This window comes from Rattus norvegicus, chromosome 16, assembly GCF_021556685.1.
Source record: "Rattus norvegicus strain SHRSP/BbbUtx chromosome 16, alternate assembly SHRSP_T2T, whole genome shotgun sequence".
NCBI lineage: Eukaryota > Metazoa > Chordata > Mammalia > Rodentia > Muridae > Rattus > Rattus norvegicus.
The window spans coordinates 74,847,021-74,869,972 of NC_141549.1; the positions used below are offsets into that span (position 1 = coordinate 74,847,021).

The 22,952-nt window shown below is 46.4% G+C and overlaps 2 protein-coding genes, 1 long non-coding RNA gene and 1 pseudogene across 9 annotated transcripts in view; all 4 read left to right on the forward strand.

The window, feature by feature from the left end:
* Positions 1 to 22,952, forward strand: part of Erich1 (glutamate-rich 1) — a gene marked incomplete at its 5' end in the record, with an annotated part of 52,793,804 nt that overhangs the window by 43,976,461 nt on the left and 8,794,391 nt on the right.
* Positions 1,208 to 5,782, forward strand: LOC148000609 (uncharacterized). The gene is made up of 2 exons (XR_015640436.1): positions 1,208 to 1,365; positions 4,927 to 5,782. It is a non-coding gene; the product is annotated as an uncharacterized LOC148000609 (long non-coding RNA).
* Rps28-ps1 (ribosomal protein S28, pseudogene 1) lies at positions 11,028 to 11,352 on the forward strand (annotated as a pseudogene).
* Positions 15,056 to 22,952, forward strand: part of Tacc1 (transforming, acidic coiled-coil containing protein 1) — an 83,348-nt gene continuing 75,451 nt past the window's right edge. For all 8 annotated transcript variants that reach the window (XM_087588397.1, XM_087588398.1, XM_087588404.1 and 5 more), the window contains exon 1: positions 15,056 to 15,147. In XM_087588397.1, coding sequence (XP_087444523.1) covers positions 15,074 to 15,147 — 74 coding nt within the window. In that variant the 5' untranslated portion in view covers positions 15,056 to 15,073. The remainder of the gene's footprint in view (positions 15,148 to 22,952) is intronic.

Sequence of the window (22,952 nt, forward strand, 5' to 3'; positions counted from 1 at the left end):
AATACCCTTTCTTACAGTCTTGCTTACGTTATCAGTTTATTACCTGCTTTCTGCTCAGACAAAGGATAGACGAGATAGCCCATGTCCTGACTGCAAACACATCCCCATCAGCTCTGAGAATTGCTGAGTTTCCCTGCAGGTCAGTTGATCTAAAAGTTTCCAGTTTGTGGCGTGACCATTCACAGAAAGGCTAAAGATGGTTACCAACAACCAAATCTTCTGACGGGCCCCTCAGACCTGTGCGACCCCGGGTCTGTCCCTGCGTGCCAGAGGAGATAGATAATAGGTTGGAAAGGTAACCAGTTCTGTTTCCTTGGGTACCTCTTACTGCACTCCATACAGGCTACAGGGTGGTCGCCCCAACAGGAGAGGGCTCAACTGGGCGCCCACAATTAAAAGGCTGTCTTCTCCCAGCTGTTGTTGGTTTTCCTCCGGAAAGAAAGAAGGGTGGGACCAATAAGAGGGATGTGGGCGTGCGTTTGCTTGGAATCCAAAGGGTCAGGGTTTAAAAAAAAATTCTATCAAAAAAATGTTCCCAGTAAAAAAGTTCAGGGGTCGGGGAGGAAGCTCTGGATTTATTTATTTATTTTTAAAACTAAATTCTGTAACATGAGAAAGTCTTTCACAAGGAGAGCGTTCTGGAGCCAAGTTCATCCAGAGGAAAATATTTTCAGTACATGACGGAGAGGGAAAGAGGGGAGAGTGGGGGTAGGGAAAGGAAAAAGGGGAGGCAGCAGCAAAGCGATTTAAATACCAGTTATTGCAAGTAGCTTCCAGGAAGACCCGAGATTACTCCTTGAGCTCCATGTCCCAGAGGACATTTCCTGTCCGGCCTCTGGAAGGTCTAGCCAAAAGTTACAAAACATCCTTTTCCCTGTGCCCCAGGGCTGGTGGAGGAGGGAGTGCCTGCCAGCCAGTCCTCGCAGCAGGTGGGGCGAGCCGCTGCGGACCGACAGGTAGGAGCCTTGTGCACTGGGGGCATTTCACTGGGTTCAGCAGCATCCTACTAGCGTGGGTGGCCGCAAGGCTATCTCGGGAAAGGTGAGAACGTTTTTAAACCGCTGTTTGAGTAGAGAGCGTTACTGGCCACTCTAGGAGATAAGTTGTGTCAAATGAAGCTGTCTCCTGCGTCCCCCTAGTGTCTGACTTGGCCAAACGCATCCATAAGTACGGTCAGCTCTGAGTACATTCAGAGAAGGGGCTGGCTAGAAAGGGCCCTGATTAACCAGAGCCTGGCTCTTCCCCCAGGCCTGAACCGTGGGTGTTTCTGGTCGGAGGATGATCCTCTTCCTCCCATCCGTGGTCCTGGGTCAGTGTGCCCTGAGGTACTCAGGCGCCTTCTTCCACAGCCGAGGAGGGTAGGAAGTAAGTAAGGCACCTTTCGGATGCCTTTCTCCGGTTCCGAAACTCTCTGCTCTTTATCACACATTTTGCCCTTTGGCCACACCTCGCCTTGCCTTGCCTTGTTCTCTAACAGGTTAACTAAATGAGTAAGGGGTCTGAACTAAACGGTCAGAACCTACCGACTGGTTATCAACAAGTACCGTGTGCCACCAGATAGTCTAAAGGATGCCAGGGGTTGGGGATTTAGCTCAGTGGTAGAGCGCTTGCCTAGCAAGCGCAAGGCCTTGGGTTCGGTCCTCAGCTCCGGGGGGAAAAAAAAGGAAAAAAAAAAAAAGGAGGCAGACGCCAGCCGTCATCATAATTTCTGATTTACAGGTGACCGATGAGCCTGAGAGGGAGGGTCTCATGTCCAAACTGCTGAGTTCAGAAACTAGGAAGCCCGGGGTTTAAACCTGGGTTCTGTTATGTTTTATAAAAAGATAAGAAGGTTTGGTGGGGGCGTGGTATGGTGTGGGGGAAGGGTGTGCCACTGCCGGGCATTCCTTCCCCCTAATAGTTTATTTAGGGCATGGGGAAGGGAGTTGAGGTAGTGGAGGCAGAGAAAGGCAGAGAGAGAGAGAGAGAGAGAGAGAGAGAGAGAGAGAGAGAGAGAGAGAGAGAGAGAGGGAGGAAGGGGAATGGGGAGAAGAGGGTAAGCGATAGAGAGTAAGAGAAGAAGAGAAGAGAGCAAGAGAGTGAGGAGGGGGCAAGCAGCCCCTTTTCTAGTGAGTCAGGCACACCTGGCTGTTGCCAGGTAACTGTGGGGTGGAGCCTAGACGAAATGCCAACAGGTTCCAACCAGTTGCTGACTCTGGACAGTTCGTTGCTCTCTACCTCTCTAACATTGGCTAATAAGAGCCCGGCCTCACAGAGGCGTTGTGAGGGGCACTGGTGGTAAACATTATTTTACTATAAAGCAGGTGAGCAATGCAATGTGCTCGTCTTGGATGCTGCAGTATGCAGGCTTCCTGTAGAGGGGTTCGGCCATCACTCCCAGTGCAGAAGCGGGAGTTCTGCAAGGTGTCCCGAGTGCCTGGTTAGGGTCAGGACCTGCTGTCGGGGCTGTGCATGTTCACTGGCCAGCAGAGTGTGACTAAAGCCAGCAATTCACACCAAGTTCCAGGGCACCCTTCACACACCTCACAAATGTGCATCTCTTGGTCATGATGCAAGAACTGTGTTCTCTGTGACGATTCCTTCACGAAAGCAGAGGCATCTGGTGTCCCGTAACCTCCTCTTGTAAGTTTCAGCCCAGAAGCTGCGACTTTGTCTTGCTTGAAGAAAAGGTTTTTGGTTGAAAAGAAGTTCTGACCCTTTACAGAACTACTGACCTGAGCAGACAGGGCTTTGCCGGGACTGCAAATGAGTTGGTTTGCAGAGTTGCAACCACACAGGTCAGTTCATACAGCTCTTACCAAAGCCCCGGGAGGGATGGGCAGCCTCTGCCGGTGAGCGATCTAAAGAAAGGGAGAGACCTTACATGACCGGCTCATAAACACCCGACCTGTTTGTCTGAGGCTCCAGGCCTTGGATGATCTTGTAGGCCAGTCAGACAAGGTAGGAGGAACTGTGGTGGTGGCGGCTTTTTGTGTTTTTGTAAAGGAGGACTCTTGAGAAAAAGCTGGCCTGAATGGGTCACAGAGCCAAGACAGAATGTTCTATGGAAGGAAATGAGTTCTGGAATAGGTGGAGTTAACACATTTTTTTAGACTTGTGATCCTGTGCTAAGATTGCAGGGGCCAGCACTGAGCCATGCTGCATCCCTGGTAAATATTTATTTACGAAATGCTACAGAGCGCGCGCTCTCTCTCTCTCTCTCTGTGTGTATGTGCGCATGTGTGTCTCTCTCATGTGCATGCATGCATGTGTGTGTGAGTGTGTGTGGGTCTCGTGTGTGCGAGTGTGTCTCGTGTGCATGCATGCATATGTGTGTGAGTGTGTGTGGGTCTCGTGTGTCTCGGGTGCATGCATGCATGATGCATATGTGTGTGCTCTCTGTCAGTGTACATGCATGCCTGTGTGTGTGTGACTGTGAGTGTGTCTCATGTGCATTCATGCATGCGTGTGAGTGTGTGTATGTGAGTGTGTGTGTGAGTGTGTGTGTGTGACTGTGTGTGTGAGTGTGTATGTGTGTTTATGTGTGTTAGATGGAACACAGAGCCTCGTGAATGCTCAGCAAACACTTAGCCATCGAGCTCCAGCTCATCCCCGGACGCTATGATTTACTGATAGCAAGTCGAGTCTTGCATTCAGGCTGCGGGTTCACATTTCAGTTCTGCCACATGGCAGCCAGGCTTTCTTCAGCACAAGTACATAACCAAAAAACTGTGGGGCTTTGTTTTGGTTTGTTTATTGGTGGGTGTGTGTGTGTGTGTGTGTGTGTGTGTGTGTGTGTGTGTGTGTGTCTTTCCCTTTTCCCCAGAGAGTAAATACTATTAGCAAAACCACCTGTATTTCTAGAAGAATGACGCGTTAGGATTTCACGCTGAGATATAAAATTTCTAGAGCTATCTGAAGCTTATTTTTAAAGAAACAGGGTAGCTCGTGATTTACAAAATTCTGGCAATATAGCTAGGCTCTTCTCTGACTAGACATAACTGAAAAATAACCCATTTATTCTAATCTACATTCTGCCACATGGCTTGTTACCTCTGCCCAGGCACCGTGCTTCCCTCTCCTCACATTTTCCAGATGAATCTCCTACCTGCCTCTTTCCCAGAATCCTTTCTGCCTCCCGGATGTCCCACCTCCTACTTCCTGCATAAGCTATATTGGGCCATCAGACTTTTACTGACAGATGCTGCATCCATCCAGACACAAGATAGTCTCTGTACAAAGCCGTTTTGGTGGTGGTATTTTAGCATAGCATAGAAAAGTAACGGATATACTGCGTGATAAAATGGAGAAAGCGCCAGCTAAGCCCAGCTCTATACCTTACCTCTCAGAGCCCCAAATCCCAAATTAGTCCTCTTACTTTCAGGACCCTCCCTTTCCTCCCCCCAACCTCCCTCCCTCCCTTCTATGCCACAGTGTGTTTATAGCAACCATCAAAATTGTGGCACCCGGTTGAAGCTAGAATATAGGGAAAGTGTTGTTTGTTTTAATAATTTTATTTTGTTTAATCATTTTATTTTGTTTAAAATTTTTGTTTATGGGCGATTTGCCTGCATGCATATCTGTGTACCGCAATCTAGAGTGTTGGGTCCCCTTGGGGTTATAGATATTTATGAGCCACCATGTAGGTGCTAGGAATCAAACCCCGGGCCCTCTGGAGGTGCAGCCAGTACTCTTAACCACGGAGTCATCTCTCCAGCCTGGGATGAGTTTTTAAGGATTTGGGAATAAAGATCTCTTTGGCTTCCCTCTTCCCTCCAAATAATACAGGATAAAGTAGTACACACTTAGGACCCACGAGTCACTGGGGGAGGCCATAGCTTAATGACCGAGACTGAGGAAGAGAGAAAGGCAATTGTTTATTCCAGTCCACCCGAGGTTCACGGAGATGGGAAGGGAGGGGAACACCTCTATGCTTCTTTCCCTCAGCTCTGGAAATACCAAGGAGGAGACTTTCTTCCTTAGCCGCGTCCCCTAGTCTCGGAGACCTCACATAAGTTAACAGAAACAGTTGAAAACCAGAACAGATGTGGATGTGGCAAGGCGGGAACGGAGGATTCCGTATGTTTGTCTTCAGCACAGGGCCTTTGGAATTTTCCATAGTTTGACTCTCTGGCTAATCATTACCGGCACCATAATTGCTGGCAGCTGACCACGGGCTCGCCAGCCACCTGCCCAGCAGCCCGAGAACTGCAGCAGCTGCAGCCAGATGCTGAGGTCCTCAGTCCAAAGAAGACTGAAGACCAAGTGAGCATGCGTGCTGGTTGCCTGCCCACCCACCCGGATGCTGGATGAGCGAGTGTATCATTCTGTTTCCTGGGCTCCCAGGATGAGCTCTCTAGAGCCTGAAGAACTCACATGAGCACACACTGCTCATTCCGCTGGAAGGACTCAAGAGCTGGCCACCAGTGCCTGTGCTCGCACAGATGCTAGATGTGTGAGGAGGAAAGGTCTGGGTGTATTTAGCAAGCACGCAGCTGTCAGCTCTCAAGGCTCACACCAGCCCAACCTGGAAAAGGCCTTTAGTCGCTTCTAGAATCACATGCACTAGAGCTGAAACAGATCTGAAAGACTACTTTAAGTTCTTGCTGTTGGTGATGGAGAGATGGCTCAGCGGTTAAGAGCACTGACTGCTTTTCCAGAGGTCCTGAGTTCAAATTCCAGGACCACATGGTAGTAAACAACCTTGGGCATGCCAGATATATAAGATATGAATCTTTAGGGGTTGGGGATTTAGCTCAGTGGTAGAGCGCTTGCCTAGGAAGCGCAAGGCCCTGGGTTCGGTCCCCAGCTCCGAAAAAAGGAACCAAAAAAAAAAAAAAGATATGAATCTTTAAAACAACTAACATGTTAAAAATACATTTTATATTTATGAATTTATATCTCCCCTTGTTTATAAGATGCTGGGAACACCATTTTTCTTCAATAAAACAACTATATTTTGTTCGTGGTTTTAAAGATTTTATTTTAAATTCTCTCTCTCTCTCTCTCTCTCTCTCTCTCTCTGTGTGTGTGTGTGTGTGTGTGTGTGTGTGCACGCAGGTGCCAGAGGAAGCCAGAGACATTGAACATTGGATCTTCCCAGAGCTATGATATAGGTTGTGATCCACAAAACATGGGTGCTTGGGGGCTGGGGATTTAGCTCAGTGGTAGAGCGCTTACCTAGGAAGCACAAGGCCCTGGGTTCGGTCCCCAGCTCCGAAAAAAAGAACCAAAAAAAAAAAAAAAAAAAAAAAAAACATGGGTGCTGGGAACTAAACTGAAACCCAGAATAATGCATGCTCCTCATCACTAAGCCATCTCCCCAGCTCTAAAAAAGAGCAAACATGTACCTTGAATCTAAATATACAACAGGCATGGACACAAGCCAAGCATGTTAAGTCTGAAAGTACAGAATAAGTTATTATCCTCAATATACTATAAAAAGAAATATATGATATAATTTATGATATAATCAAACACCTTAGGATTATCTTCAGACTTTAAAATATCTATGTATGTCTTTGGCAGTTTAGATGGGTTTTTAAATGACCATTATTTAGTTTTAAATTTTGTATGGCTTGACAAGGATAAGAACCTTGTAAAACTACTTTGTTTTTAGCAGGGTGAAATCATCTTTAAAATCTTTACACATGGGCTGGAGAGATGGCTTAGCACTAAAGAAACACTGGCTGCTCTTCTAGAAGACCTGGTTCAACTCCCAGCGGCCACAGTGGCCCATAGTCAGATGGAACTCTAGCCCGGTGGAACCTGATGCCCTCTGCTGGCCTCTGGGGGGACCAGGCATGCCTGTGGTACACTTACATGCCTGCCAAACACTCAAGCACATCAAATAAATCTAAAAAAAAAAAAAAAATGTATGCACACACATTGCACATACATACATGAACACACCTCTTGAAGTTAGGCACATCCCAGCATAGTGCTCAATATATTTAAAAAGGTGAGTAAACGAAGTGGACACTGATTTTGGTATTTAGATTGTTTTTAGGACAGAATGCATAAAGAACGCTATATGAAAATAATTACCGTACCTATGTATAACAGCCAGTTAGCAGCCAAAATGACATATAAACAATTACATGAAAATAATTATGAACTATAACAAAAAAAATCAAAGAACACACACGGGATTATCTGAAATAAGTGTTGCCTTAATAGAAACAGGAAGACCATTTATATGCCCAAGTATAGAGCTTACGGGCCCCAGTGAAGGCCACATGTAGAGCCAGTGTTAGAAAGAAGGGGTAACTTCTCATTGGTTTTTTAATTTTATGATGCAGTTCCCAGGCAGGTGTGTTTTCTGACAAACTTCCTAAGAGCTTGATTTGTAAGTGAGGGGGCTGCGTCATGGAGAAATATGGCTGAAGGCATTTTCTCAGGCTGCAGAGAACGGTTAGGAGTCTGCAGGTTCGTTTGGGGTTTTTGTTTGTTTTATATATATATCAGGGGTAAGGGAAAGGGCTCACAAATTGAAATAGACTACAAATCAACTGTGGATAAAAATGGGGAGCTCACCATTTTTGGAGATTTGAAAACTGGGCATCTGTAGATCTCTTAGACCAATAAAAAGGTCAGTCTTGGTCCCGCCCACTATGAGGAGGAGCAAGCGCAGCAGCTCTGGGTGATGAGGATGCTAGGCAGGGCGTGGCGGTCTTGCTGGGGGTGGAGGGCAAGAGCTGGTGCTGCGTAGCAGAGTGTGGTGGTGGGCTAAGGGAGTCCCTCCCGCGAGATGACCCTCTATGCTTACCGCTCCAGCTCTCAGCTAAAGAAAGTTCTAGAAATGAATATTAGGATTACAAGGCAAAGATGGGATGGCCTCGTGCAGGGCGATCTCTTTCCATGACCTTTCTCCTGAGTTGTGGCACCGAAATATAAGGATATTGCAGAAGGAGTGAAGGGGTCATTTGAGAGGAACGCTGAAGCAGATTTTCCTTCAGGCAAGAGGTCCATTACCACAGGCAAGTAGACAGGAATCTCCATGGGAGAGAAGAGGCTTCAGTCTCTCCAGAACAACTTAGTAGTTTCTGTTTGTTTGTGTCGTCCTTGCTTTTGATTTTTAAAAGTAAACTTTATTATAAGACACATTTATAAATAAGAATGCCACCCACTAACATTAACCAGACCCAAAGTCTATACAATTCAACGCACTTTTATATACAACTAGAATTGGCATTTGAAATGGAGCCTGTGAAGTTCCACATTAAATTTTACACTTTTGGTATCAAATAGGTTATGCACTTATCCACCGCCTGTGAGAGAACTAGAAAAACAATTAGTTTTGTAGCCTTTTTTGGGAATGGGGGTGTGTGTTCAGACCGGGGTTCTCTGAATCCTGAAACTCACGCTATAGACCAAACTGGCTTTAAACTCAGAGATCCACCTGCCTGTGCCTCCTGAGTGCTGGGACTAAAGGTGTGCGCCACCATGGCTGGCTTTATATCCTCCTTCATAACTCATATTCGTCACCTACATTTGTCTCTTTAAAGGTATAAACCCTTACAGGTTTCTGAGGTAGGGCCAGGTCCTGGACCATGAAGGAGCCGCTCTGGCTATCTGTGCTATTTGACTGCAGTCAGACTGTCTCCAAATAGGTTGTCTCCAATCCCCGGATGGTGGTGGGAGGCTGGACATGTTCTTGCCCTGCTCACTGCTCTCTTTGCTTAGAGCCAGGTTACTTAGAGTGCCTGGATTCTCTAAGAACCCCAGACAACTCAGAACAGGGAATAATCCCACCGGGCTCGAACTTAATGAACCAGTGAACGTTTTGAACTTGCTGACACAGGACCGTGACTGGTTACTTACAGGGGTGTGGGTGTTCTCACACCAGATCCCACTCCAAAGTCCCACCCCATTGTAGACAAAAGACTCAGGGAAGATACATCCTGGAGTACCCGTTATCAGTTATCTTCCACTTTCTAAACATCTCCCAAGATCCCTTGCAGCTGGGGGAGGAGCCAGAGGCAGTGATGGACAGTGTTAATCCCAAAGATTCAAGGAGAAAGACCACTGGCCCAAATGATCCGGGCCAAATTAATTAAAGCAAGCATTTTTATTCATGTACACTGGCTGTCTCTCCCGAGCTTAGGAGGTCAGCCTTGTGCATGTGCAAGATAAAGGTTTTGTTATAGCTTAGGGAGGAGTAGTAGGTTTCCAAATGGGGGTGATGGTAGAAGGCAAATAGGCGGGGTTACGGAAGTAGCATAATGAGGTGGTCACAGTAACAGTTTGAAACAAAAGTAGGGTAGCAAGATGGTCAAAATAAGTCATGGTTGTTCTCTCCTGAAGTAAGCAGCACAGAAACATTTGTAGTTATAGGTAGGGCATAGCCCAATCCTTAAGAAACAGATTTAACGATAAAGAGGAATGAACTGAGTTTGTCTTTAATATTAGATGGCTTTCAATTCCAAGATGGAGGCAGGTTGGTTTTTCAACTAGAGTCCAGGTGAGGGCCTGTGACCTTCCCTTTTTCTGTTAGGGAGTGCCAGTAGCTCCCACGTAATTACCACAGACCACGCTACCTCCAAAAGTGTTCTGTGCAGTTAGCCAAGGTACCTGGCCAAGATGGTCTCTACCTCAAAATGGGGATGGGGCGATTATGTTATCTCGAAAGGAAAAAAAAAAAAGCCACCCTGCAACAAAGAAGAGAGAGAAGAGAACCAAAGCATCCTCCGGGGAACGTTGTTAGGATAGGGCACAGTTGTTAGATAGGGATGACTGAGCAACGTGGAAATGAAATAAAGACAGGCATCTCCAGGGCAGCATTGTTCCTTAATCAGAACAGCTGAGGGCCTATGGTCGCTTCTGGGAAGTGAGACTGTGTGAGCTGTGGGGTGCTTGGGGCTTTATAGGGTGGCAAAGGGGAACTTTGGGAATGGAAGATCTCCTCTGCAGTTTGGAAGCGAGTAGACACCAGCAGCAGGAGATGTGGATCTCCTCAGAGAGGACCAGAAGTGGGCGAGGATAAGCCTCTGAGAACCCGCCCCCACAGTGAACTTCCTCCAGCTAAGCCCACCTTCTAGTTTCACAGTCTAGTCTCTCTCAGTATAGCTGCTGGATGGGGAGGAAGCATTCAAGACACGCACGGTCTTATGGGGCAACACTGGCAATGCTGACGGCTCAGGAGGCTTCTAGACAGGTTCAGCTGCAGCTGACGTGTCAAGCTAGTGTCCATAACCTCTGTCTATAGAGCAGGATGGAGTGGTTGCTGGCGGAGCGGGGCTGGTAAGGAAGAGTTATTCCAGGTCCTGGTGTTTTGTCTGTATAATAATGGAATTCTTCTCCCAAATGAATGATCAGAGTCTTCAAAGGCTTGCCCACATCTTATGCAAGACAACAATGGATGGATTCCATTCTAACCAGCAGGGAAATCGAGGGGAAGAGAACAGGACTACTCATCTCCCCGGCCTCATGATACTCCCAAGGAGTTGACTTGAGGCTTCTATTTTCATCCTGCTGACTAAGATGAGTGATGCTGGCACGATATCAATTGTATCCTCCTAGCAACTATTATTCGGAATCCAAAATGAGGGCTGCAGAGATGGCTCAGTGGTTAAGAGCACTGACTGCTCTTCCAGAGGTCCTGAGTTCAATTCCCAGCAACCACATGATGGCTCACAAGCATCTATGATGGGATCTAATGCCCTCTTCTGGTGTGTGAAGACAGTAACAGTGTACTCATATACATAAAGTAAATCAATCTTAAAAAAAAAAGCAGAATCCAAAATGATAAAAATAGCCCCATTTCTAATAGAATGAAATACTTAGAATAAGTCTGACCAATGATGTTTAGGACCTAGAGATTGGGGCTGGAGAAAGCTGGGTGGTCAAGAGTGCTTGCTGCTCTTCCAGAGGACCAGGGTGTGATTTCCAGCACGACATCAGGTGGTTCACGACCACCCCTAACTCCAGTTCCAGGGGATCCAGCGCCCTCTTCTGGCCTCCACGAGTACTCACATATACATTTGCATACATGCACATAAAGACACAAGCACACATACACATAAATTTAATATAAAATAAAAATTTTGCTCTCCGCTAGATCTCCGCCATCATGGACACGAGTCGCGTGCAGCCCATCAAGCTGGCTAGGGTAACTAAAGTGCTGGGCAGGACCGGATCGCAGGGACAGTGCACGCAGGTGCGAGTGGAATTTATGGATGACACCAGCCGCTCTATCATCCGAAACGTCAAAGGCCCTGTTCGAGAGGGTGATGTGCTCACCCTGTTGGAGTCAGAAAGAGAAGCTCGGAGGTTGCGCTGACCTTGCTGCTGGGTTCTGGATATCCACTCCTTAGCCCATGGAATGACCTGCAACTGTTAAATAAAGCATTTGTATTCATTCTTGTCTAGAAAAAAAAAAAAAAAAAAGAAAGAAAAAAAATTTTAAAAAAGTAGGCTGAAAATTTTCAAGCATGACAGCTCAACAAGGCATTAAAGAAGGCAGACAAAATAGTCACATGCTTTGTTCCTACACTTAACAGCCTCAGTATCTGCCATTGTCAGTTCTTCTTGGACTAATTAACAGTTTAATGCAGTTGACAAGTTTATTCCCAATCGCATATGGGAAAATCGAGCTACTTACATGCACAACTTATTCTGAAAGAGGGTGACGGCATTGGCACACTTGCACTGCTTGATTTTTAAAAATAATCTGTGATTCTAGAAATATGAAGCAGTTTTATCCTTTACAAGTGGACATGGGGCAGGGCACGTGGCTCAGAAGTTAAGAACACTGGCTGCCCTTAGAGGACCTGAGTTTGATTCCCAGCACCCACACAGCAGCTCACAGCCACCTGTAACCTCAGTGGCAAGGATCTGATGCCCTCTTCTGGCCTCCGCAGGCATCAGGAATGCAGATAAGGCTCAGACACACACAGGCAAAATATTTATACACATAGACTAGAACAATAAAAATTTAAATTTTTAAAATCAACATGGGAATGATACTCAGGTGAAATGTTGCGTCTTTGAGATCAGCATGTACTTCTCAAGGTGACTTCTTTTTTTTTTTTTTTCTTTTTCCTTTTTTTTTTTTCTGAGCTGGGGACCGAACCCAGGGCCTTGCACTTGCTAGGCAAGCGCTCTACCACATACATTTGAGCTAAATCCCCAACCCCTCAAGGTGACTTCTTCTGAAACCTGATACTCATTTGATACAAGCTGTTTTAGAGAGACAGAGTCTCTCCCCCACACACTATGTCTGCATTGGAAATGCTGATGTTTTTTAGTTTTTAACTGAAGCATAAAAAAAGAGAGGGCTCTGAACCAAGGCACATTAGACAGAGATAGCAGATAACCCCACAGGGTGTTCTGATCTGAAAGGCCACAGCTATGCCAGGAAGAGATGGAAAAGTCTTGGTTTTGCATCCACAGGAACACACAGTATATCCTGGGGGCTGAGGAACACCCAGGGGTCTCGATCAGTCTTGGGCATGCTTCCTGAAGAGCTCTCACCAGTTCCTTCCCAAGGACAAGATATGCCCCTTTCTTTATCACTCCTGTGACTCTGGAGATCCAGCTACCCATAAACCTTTCCTGCAGCTGCCAGGGCAGCTAAACGGCAACCTTGTGGACGAACACCCGCTACCGTGTGACAGGTCTCAGTCACTTATTTTTTTTTTTCTTTTCTTTTTTTCGGAGCTGGGGACCGAACCCAGGGCCTTGCGCTTGCTAGGTAAGCGCTCTACCACTGAGCTAGATCCCCAACCCCTCAGTCACTTATTTTTTATAGAGTCATTGCTCTCATGTCGTCGTCTCTGCAACAGAGCAGCAGATTCCCTATTCTTTCTTCCTTTCTTATTTATTTGTTTATTTATTTAGTCTCCTCTTTCCCTACTCCCCTACCTCTTCTTCTCCTCCTTCTCCTCCTCCTCCTTCTTCTTCTTCCCCTCCTCCTTCTCTTCTTCCTCCTCCTCCTCTTTCTCTCCATCCTCTTTTTCTTCCTCTTCTTCCTCATCCTCTTCCTTTTCTCCCCTCTCCTTCCTCTCCTCCCCCTCCTCCCCCACCTTCTCTTCTTCCTCCCCTTCCTCCCCTTCCTCCCCCTTCCTCCCCCTTCCTCCTCTTCTTCCCCCTCTTCTTCCCTCCTTCCTCTTCTTCCTCCTCCTCTTTCCCCTCTCCCATATTTTCTTCTTCAGTGCTGGGAATCAAAGATGGTTTCAAACTTCCTAGTCAAGTGTGCTAATACTGACTTTCACCTTCAGCACCACCTTTTCAAACCACTACAGTGACACTGCCCTCTGCCTTTCTACACAAACAGAAATAAAATGTCCCACAGTCCATCTTATCAGCCCAGGGAGGGAAACTCTCTGGTTCCTGCCCTCTGCCTGCCCCATCCCTCCCATTTCCCTTGGAAGGCCTCACTGAGAAAGAAGGAGTTCCCAGGAGGGAGGGCTGAGCCCAAAGGACTCAAGGCGCTGAGCTGTCCTCGGGCTATCAGTGGTTCTTCAGCCCCGAGGCACTGTAACTTCCCGACAACCTGTGAAGAGTCTGGATTTCTTACAAGATGGGTTTCTGCCTGCAGCCGGTTTCTCTAACTGTTTGAAACCTTTGCTACAAAATTCCCAGTTCCAGCTTCAATATGCTTTTCTTAATTAATCTTTAATTTCCCACTCCAGGTGTGCCAGCATTGTGACCTTAGGGCTACTCAGATTGAGGGACTGAGCGGTGAGAGTAAACGATAGGTAGCCAATACTTTGACATACAAGAGAGGTTTGTTGTAAAGGTAAGGCTCACAGCTTTCTTATTCTTCATAGAAAAATAAAAGTGTAGCCACACACCTCTTTATTTTTCTATAGCTCCCAGTCAAGAAGAGAGTTAATGTCTGGCCCAGTTCTGTGGGACCAGCAATTAACGATTTTATTGCATATTTATTGCTAGTGAAGCAGGAGACAAACACTAAGCTATGAGACAGGGATGTGAGAGTCTTCTAGTCTTCAAAAAAGTTACACAGTCCCATGGGCTATTGAAAAATCAGAAGTCAGTTCAAGGCCAGCCTTTTGTAACCTTAAAAACAACAACAACAATAACAATAACAACAACAACAACAACAAAAACTCACAAACAAAGAAAAACCCTGAGCAAATAGCTGGCTCTCCTGGCCCAAACTTATTGATATTCACACTTGGGAGGTGGAGCAGGAAGACTAGGGATTCGAGATCATTCTAGGCCCGCAGACAAGAAACAAACAAGTTCACTGCTGTCTTCCTAGAACTTGCATTCTAGAGAGAGAGGGGGAGACACCAAAGGTCGTGTCGGAAAGATACAGAATTGTGTGATGAGAGAGACTGAGTAGGGATGGAAAGATGGACAGATGTGAGCAGAAAAAGGCTTCTGAGAGTGCCGGGTAAAAAGCTTTCACATCGGGCTGGAGAGAAGAAGCGAGGTGCAGAAGTGTGCCTGAGGGTGAGCCGCCTTAGGGACCGGTTTCTTTCCCTTTCCTTCTTCCTCTTTCTCTTCCTTCTCCTCTTCTCTTTTCTTTGTTATTTTGGTTTCTCTCTCTCTCTCTCTCTCTCTCTCTCTCTCTCTCTCTCTCTCCCTCTCTCTCTCTCTCTCCCTTCCTTCCTTCCTTTCTTTCTTTCTTTCTTTCTTTCTTTCTTTCTTTCTTTCTTTCTTTCTTTCTTTCTTTCTTTCTTTCTTTTTTCAAGACAGGGTCTTACTATGTAGCTCTCGCTGTCCTGGAACTTACTATGGAGATCAGGCTGGCCTCGAACTCACAGAGATCCACCTGCCTCTGTCTCCTTTGCTGGGATTTAAAGACGTGCTTTCTTCTTTCCTCTCTCTTATGATTTGGAAAAGAGTTCATTCTTCGGTCGACAGAGGCAAAGTGCACATTTAGCGGTGAACGCGCTAAATGTTTACAGTTGAAGAAAGCAAGTCTTAGAAAGGGTGCAATAACTTGTCCCAAGTCACCCAGCTAGTTGGGATGAACTCAGTGACAGAAGTAGCATTCGCCAAGCTTCGGTTGGTTACAGCCAGGGCGAGCGGGAGGGCGGGCGGGCGGGAGGCTGCGGCCCCGCCCTGCCTCTGGCCCTTCCTCCCCGCCGCCTCCTGCGAGGTCACTCGTGGGCTGGCTGTGATGGGCGGCTCGCACTCCCAGGGTCGCGGCCCGGGGCTCGCGTGGGAGACGCCCCCGACAGCCGTGGATGCCGCGTGAGTCTGAGCAGGGCGTGGGGCTTGGGGACTCAGGACAGGGACGGGCGCCGGACAGGGTGGGGGTGCTTGGTGAGACCCGACGGGGCCTGCGGGGTCCAGGGACGGGAATGTGGCGCTTGTGGTTCCCAAGAATTCCCTCTTGTTTGCGGCGAGTTTCATGATGACCTCAGAGAAGGGCAGCATTGTAGCAGCAGTAAGTGCTTTGTTCCGGGACAGCGACAGCTGGGGACACCAAGTACTGTAAGGAGTCGCAGGGAACTCGGGTGTGGGACTTTAGTAAAAGTTGGCTGTGTGTGGGGAGAGGGCGGGGTGGGGGGTGTAAGTCGATAAAGAATTGTCAGAACAGTTCAATCTCTCTCTCTCTCTCTCTCTCTCTCTCTCTCTCTCTCTCTCTCTCTCTCTCTGTGTGTGTGTGTGTGTGTGTGTGTGTGTGTGTGTGTTTGTGTTTGGGTGCTCGGGCACACTCGTCCTCACACGCTAGTGTAAGCTGGAGGGTGGCTCTTTATTTCCAGCAAACCTTAACCCTAGTTTGAGGGAGATAGATGCTGTGGCATAGTGAGACTTTCCTTTCCTTAAAAAAAAAATTATCTTTTCAATGGAAACTAACCTCCTTGAATCCAAATACTAAATACATTATTTTTACCTCCTGCTATTTAAAAACCTTTATTAATTTTTATACTTACTTATTTATGTCGGCCACGGCGCACATGTGGATGCCAGCATGCTTTCCAGCAAGTGGGTGTGGGTTCCTGGAGTCAAACTCCGGTCATCAGGCTTAGTAACAACTTTCTTTACCGGTTGAACCATATAGGTCAGCAGCTCTGGACCTCCTAATGTTTACATAGGACTACAAACCTTACCGTAGTTTGAACACCTTGTTAATAGAAAGGACAGTTGAGATTCACTGAGCCTGTAAGATTTGTAAGAAAGTTTAATAATTGCTGGTGTGCTATTTAATCTCCAAGAGTTCGTTTCTTGTATTGTTATCCCACCAGTGAGTAAACTGCAGCGCAGAGAAATCAAGTAATTTGTCCAAGGTCACCTAGCAAGAAAGCTGCAGACCCCAGGGCGTCTAACTTGCAGTTACCTCCCCTCCTGAGAAATGTGTGTGTGGGGGGAACAATCAGATGTTTAGTTCACTTGACAGAACCCCACCTCACACACCCCCCCTTCTTTCAGAAGAAATCTGAATTGGCATTGCTTAATACAAAAATATAAACTTGCTAAAGTTGACCTGACTTTTAAGAAACAAGCATAAGCCTGGTGGTGGACTGCTTTAATCATGCCTTTAACCCAGCACTCAGGAGACTGAGGTGTGCGGATCTCAGAGTTCGAGGCTAGCCTGGTCTACAGAGTGCCAAGACAGGCAGGGCTACACAGAGAAACCCTGTCTCCAAACACACAAACAATCAAACGATAAACAAACCAAAAAGAGAGAGAAAAAAATAGGGGGCTGGAGAGATGACTCAACGGTTAAGAGCACTCCTTGCTTTTGCAGAGGACCTGAGTTCAATTCCCAACACCAACATGGTCGTTCAGAAACATCCATGACTCCAGTTCCAGAGGACCTGACATCATCTTCTGACTTCGTTGGGCACTAGGCACAAACGCGGTGTGCATACATACATGCTGGCAAAACACTCATACTCGTTAAATAAAAAGTTACTCAGAGAGATAGACGGACAGACGGACAGACACACAGGGAGACAGACAGATGGGCATGTCTTTGGGGAGTGGAACTAGCTGTGCCTTTAATTCCAGGGTCGGTTTCTTGAGCGCTGGGTCTCAGACCCGTCATTTCCTAACGGAATGGTAAGAGCAGCTTCATAGGCCGTTCCAAGGCTGATAGCAGGCTGTGTGAATCACAAAGCCTTTTTATCTGCGAACCATCGTATCTGGGACATACAGTTTATTTGTGCGGCCGAGGATGAGAGCTGAGAGCCGAATGCTCGCTGGAAATTGTGGCCAGGTCTACGGCGTAGTTTGAAGGTAGACCGTGGACCTATTCACTGGCAGCATTTGGAGAAATGAAGGCGAATATGAGTTCAGGTGCTGGGAGGTTAAGTCGTCAGTTGTTAAATTACCTAGTGCCTTGCTGTTCCCCTGGAGTTCCACGTGTACCTTCTATGTATGGCCAAACTTGCCTAAAATTGACTAATGCAAATGGCGCCCATCCTTGGTCTTTGCTTAGGGATGCAGCCCCTCTTCACTTCAGTTAAGAAGGACACGGGGTATACATCAGAGGCGTGCCTAGGCTCTGGGCTTTATTCTTGGGACTGGGATTTTTGGTCTCAGAGTACACAGGCTCTCCTCAGTGAGGCAGCCTAGCAGACACATGGGAGTACCACTTAAAGACCCATCAGAAGCCAGGCATGATAGTGCATGCCTTTAGTCCCAGCACTTGGAAGGCTAAGGCAAACATATCTTTGTGAGGCTAGCCTGGTTTACGGAACAAGTTCCAGGATAGCCAGGGCTACACTGAGAAACCCTGTCTGGAGAGAGGAAAAAAAAAATAACAGACTCTTTAGAGATGAGATTTCATAATCGAAAAGTATTCTTTCTACCCAAGGGCTGCTGACTGGAAACACATGCCAAAGGCCCTCCAGGGTCTCTAAGAGAGCAAGGACACATTGTTCATATGGGTCCTTACAGACTTCCTGTCGGACGTGTGGCTGCCCTGGATAACTTCGACCTCAAGGACATCTCCATTAGCGTGAAAGTCACGTGGCTAATGCACTCAAAGGCTCTTTCTTTTGAGGGAGAAATTGTCTTTGAGAATGTTCACAGTTCACAGTATTTCAGATAAAGCTTTTACAAAAAGAACTCAGCTGAGAAATACGAAGACGTGGGGGGTGTGCATGGAAACCAATGTGCGGCTTAAGGTCGGTTTCATCAGTGTTAAAATTTAGCTCTGACCTTCCCTGAGCCTAGGACTGAAGAGATGGTTTAGTGGTTAAGGGAACTGATTGCTCTTCCAGGGGTCTCAGGTTTGATTCTCAGGACCCACTCGGTTGCTCACAACTCTGACTCTATGCTGAGAATCTGACTCCCTCCTTTGGCTAACATCAGGCACGCACAGGGCACAGATGCGTGAAAAGGCAAAACAATAGGAAATAACATTTTTAAAATTCGTGGGGCATTGGTGGTACTTACCTTTAATCCCAGCCCTCAGCGGGCAGAGGCAGGCAGATCTCTGAGTTCAAGGTCAGGGTAACCAGGGCTATGCAGAGAAACCCTGTTTTGAAAAACAAAACAAAAAAGCTGGAGGAATTTCATTCATTCATTCATTCATTCATTCATTCATTCATTCCTGGGGGCTTTGAGGACTGAGAAAGCACAGCTGTGGGGTCAGCAGACCTGGGTTAGAATTCCTGTGACACCGTCGAGTGGACCAAAGCATCCACTTTAGGACTCTTGGGAAATACCTGCCCTGGCTTCGACAGTTCTGGGTCTACAGCTGTGCATGGCCAAGCCTGGTTTTATGCAGAACTGGGGTTTGAACCTACGGCCTCAAGTTTGCCACTCAGGCTCTCTCTCAACCAAGCTGCATGACGAATTTCAGCCACCTCTGGATTTTTAATTCAGGTTATTTCCAGTCATTTCAGGAAGGAACTACCAAGACGATGGGCACCCCGTGGGTGTGAGGTAGTTTGCTGCACAGTGTTAAACACCTCCCCGCCCTCACCCCTCCTCCCTTGCCTCTCTGCTTGATTGCTTTCGGCAATATGACCTGTCCGTGGTGGCTTTTCTAAGAACAGTGAGAGGGTTGTGGGGGAGGTTGGAGAATGACATAAAGCAGAGCTTGCAATTTATAAATAATCACCTCGTTCTTCTTTAGCCTGTCTGTCTGAAATATAAGATATGCACCTGCTAAATTTCTGAACCAATCTTTCCATTTGGGATTTAGTGAATAATGAATGGACTGTCAGTGACCGTGTGTGTGTGTGTGTGTGTGTGTGTGTGTGTGTGTATGACCAAGTGTGTGTCTCTGTGTGTATGTATGACCAAGTGTGTGTGTGTGTGTGAGAGAGAGACCAAGTGTGTGTGTGTGTGTGACCGTGTATGTGTGTGTGACCGTGTGTGTGTGTGTGTGTGTGTGTGTGTGTGTGTGTGTTGAGTGGGGTTATCACTTCTGTGTGTGAGGGGCTGGAAATAGTCATAGTCACGTACTTTGTCAAGATAGCTACTGAGTAGGAGAGCAGGCACGACTTAGTTCGGCAAACTCTTCCTTTTTGGGTCCAGCAGCACCCCATCCTCCCCTCATCCTACACCCTCTTCCAGTTGGCACATATTTCAGGATTAAACACTCAGAAACACAAGGAAGAAGGAAAACAGCAATAAAAAGGACACAGCTGCAGGATTGTCTGGAGTCTGAGCTGGTGAGGTGCCAGAGTGAGCTATACTATACAGAAAGCTACTCCCTGGGCCGAGCATATACAGACCACCACACAGACACAGGCATGGACGGGCACCATCTGTGTGGGTCTGCCTTCTGACGAAACTCACTCTGGCTGGGAGGGCGGGGGACATGCTTTTTTTACTTTTCTGTTTCCCACATTGTGGTCAGAATCGATACTAAAGTTCATGATTCTAATCATTTGTGTGTGTGTGTGTGTGTGTGTGTGTGTGTGTCTGTGTGTGCTAGTGTGTGCACATATACAGTTTTACATTGGTAAATATGTGATTCAGTAACGCTAATGATGTGCACAATTATCGACACTGTTAAGACCCTTTTCACAACCACACACAGATTCTGCACTCATTGAATGATGGCTCCCATTCTTTGTCACCTAGCTCCAGGTAACTTTTGTCATGTTTTTTGGTTTGTATCTGCCTACCCTAGGTCCCTCATACAAATCGAATCATACAATATTCTTCCTGTGTCTGTGTGGTGGTTTGTATATGCTCGGCCCAGGGAGTAGCACTGTTAGAGGGTGTGGCCCTATTGGAGTAGGTGTGGCCCTATTGGAGTAGGTGTGGCCTTGTTGGAGTGGGTGTGGCCTTATTGGAGTGGGTGTGGCCTTGTTGGAGTGGGTGTGTTACTGTGGGTATCAGCTTAAGACCCTCATCCTAGCTGCCTGGAAGTCAGTATTCCACTAGCAGCCTTCAGATGAAGATGTAGAACTCTCAGCTCCTGCACCATACCTGCCTGGATGCTGCCATGTCCCCGCCTTGATTTCCATGGACTGAATCTCTGAACTATATGCCGGCTCCAAGTAAATGTTGTCCTTTGTAAGACTTGCCTTGGTCATGGTGTCTGTTCACAGCAGTAAAACCCTAGCTAAGACAGTCTGGCTTATTTCACTTAGCATGATACTTTCAGATCTGTTCGTGTGGTAGTATGTATCAAAATGAATACAATGTGGCTCAAATGTGTACACGAGTATACTCTGTGTGTGTGTGTGACATTCTTTTTTTTTTTTTTTTTTTTTTTTGGTTCTTTTTTTCGGAGCTGGGGACCGAACCCAGGGCCTTGCGCTTCCTAGGCAAGCGCTCTACCACTGAGCTAAATCCCCAGCCCCTGTGTGTGACATTCTTTTTCTTCATTCATTTGTGGGTGGTCATGTGAATTGACTTCTTGTTTTAATTATTGTGAATAATTCTGCTTTAAACATGTAAGCACAAATGAGACCCTGCTCTAGATATTTTGGGCTATGTCATAAAATGGTAGAATTACTGAGTGATTCTGTTTAATTTTTTTGAGGTTTCCCAAAGTGGCCTCAGCATTTAACATTGTCACCAACAAGACCTGGGTGTTTTCCTTGCCCTTCTCCGTGTTTATAATGTTCATTCTTTTGTTTTCAATTGTGTGAGTACTTGCCTGCATGTGTGTATCTGCATGTGTGTGCAGTGCCTGTAGAGGATGCCAGATTCCTCGGAACGGGAGTTATGGATGGTTGTGAGCCCTAGTGTCAGTGGTAGGAACTGAACCCCGGTCCTCTACAAGAGCAGCAAATGTTCTTGACTACTGAAATCATCTCTCCCTTCCCCAAGAATATTTTTATTTCATGTATATACATGTTTGCCTACATGTATATAGGTATCCCATGTGCATGCCTGGTGCCTGAAGAGCCCAGAGGAAGGTGCAATTCCCCTGGAACTGGAGCTACAGGTGGTTGGTTGGGAGTCAGCACGTGAAGGCTGGAAATCGAACCAGGTCCTCTGGAAGGACAGCAAATGCTCCTAACTACCGAGCTCTTTGTAGTAGCCATTCTCAGAGCTGTGAAGCAGTGCTGAATTTGATTTCTATTTGCATTTCCGTGATAATTAATTGTATTAGTTACCTTAATAACCTGGCAAAAGGAACGTAGAGAAGGACGGCTTATTTTGGCCCACTGTTTGATGTTACTCTCTATCCTGGCAGGGAGGACGGAGTAATAGGAGCATGAAGCAGCTGGTCTCGCTGCATCTGCAGTCAGGAAGCAGGAGCCATGCCTGCTTTTGCTCAGCTCAATTCCTCCTTTTCATTTAATCCAGCCCCCACACCCACACCCAGCCATAGGAAGGTACCACTTAGGGTTGGTCATTCCACTCAACCTAAGTTAAATAAGTTAAATCTCACAGACCGGCCTAGAAATTTGTTTCCAGGTGCTTCTAAATTCCACCAAATTAATAATCAAGATCCCCCATCACAGGGGCTGGAGAGCTGGCTCAGCAGTCTCCCAGAGGACCCCGTTTTGTTTCTCAGTATCCATATGACAGCTCAAAACTGCGTGTAATTCCAATTCCAGGGGATCTGACATGTTCTTCTTGCTTGTCATACATGCAGCCATAACACTTAGACACAGTAAGAGTAATTAAAATAAAATTAAAAGATACTACCCATTACAGTACTGATCTAAGGTACTGTAAGTGATGTTAAGTACACAGCACCCCATGTGCTTAGTTAACGTATATTGTTTTGCAAGTCTATAAACTTTTTCAGCCACCTTCATTTGTTAAGCTTTGAGGAGAAGTATTAATTACCTGGCTGTCCTGGAACTCAGTCTGTAGACCAGGTTGGCCTTGAACCTGCAGATCTGCCTGCCTCTGCCTCTTTTGTGCTGGTGTGGAGGAGAAGTATGCCTTAAATAATCTTTTCCTACCTTACAGAAGAGTTGATATAGGGAGCTCCCTTGTATTCTACATGATATTTCTCCTTTTAGCAACATGTTGCTTTTGTACAGTACATTTGTTATACTGGTGAGTCAATATTGATACCATAATATTAACCAAAAACTTTATTTTATTCAGATTTCTATGGTTTTTACAAATATCTTGAATATCACAATATAAATTCACTAGTCATGATCTATCTATCTATCTATCTATCTATCTATCTATCTATCTATCCATCTATCTATCTATCTATCTTAGACATGGTCTCGCTATGTCTAATGAGCCATGGATGGCCTGGAACTTACTATGTTGACCAAGCCTCAGACTCATAGAGCTCCACCTGTCTAGGGAGTGCTGGGATCAAAGCCGCTGCTTGGAGGTATGATTACTTTAAATCAACCCGGGATGTTACTCTTTATTGTCCCTTCGCTAGCTTTGTATTCTTTTTTATATGATAATAGAGCTTGTTTTTTCTTCCCCGTTGTCCTTTGGCTTCTTCTTATTCATAACAAACGATTTATTCTACCTGAGATTCTAGAATTGCCAATGTGAAATAAGGCTCTAACAATTCCCCTGCTAAAATAGCCAATCAGGTCGAGTACAGTGACTGGCGTCACAACACTTGAGAAACGGAGGCAGGGGGATCTCTGAGTTCTAGAACAGTTAGAGCTACATAGTGAGGCCCTATCTTGGAAATCTACCCC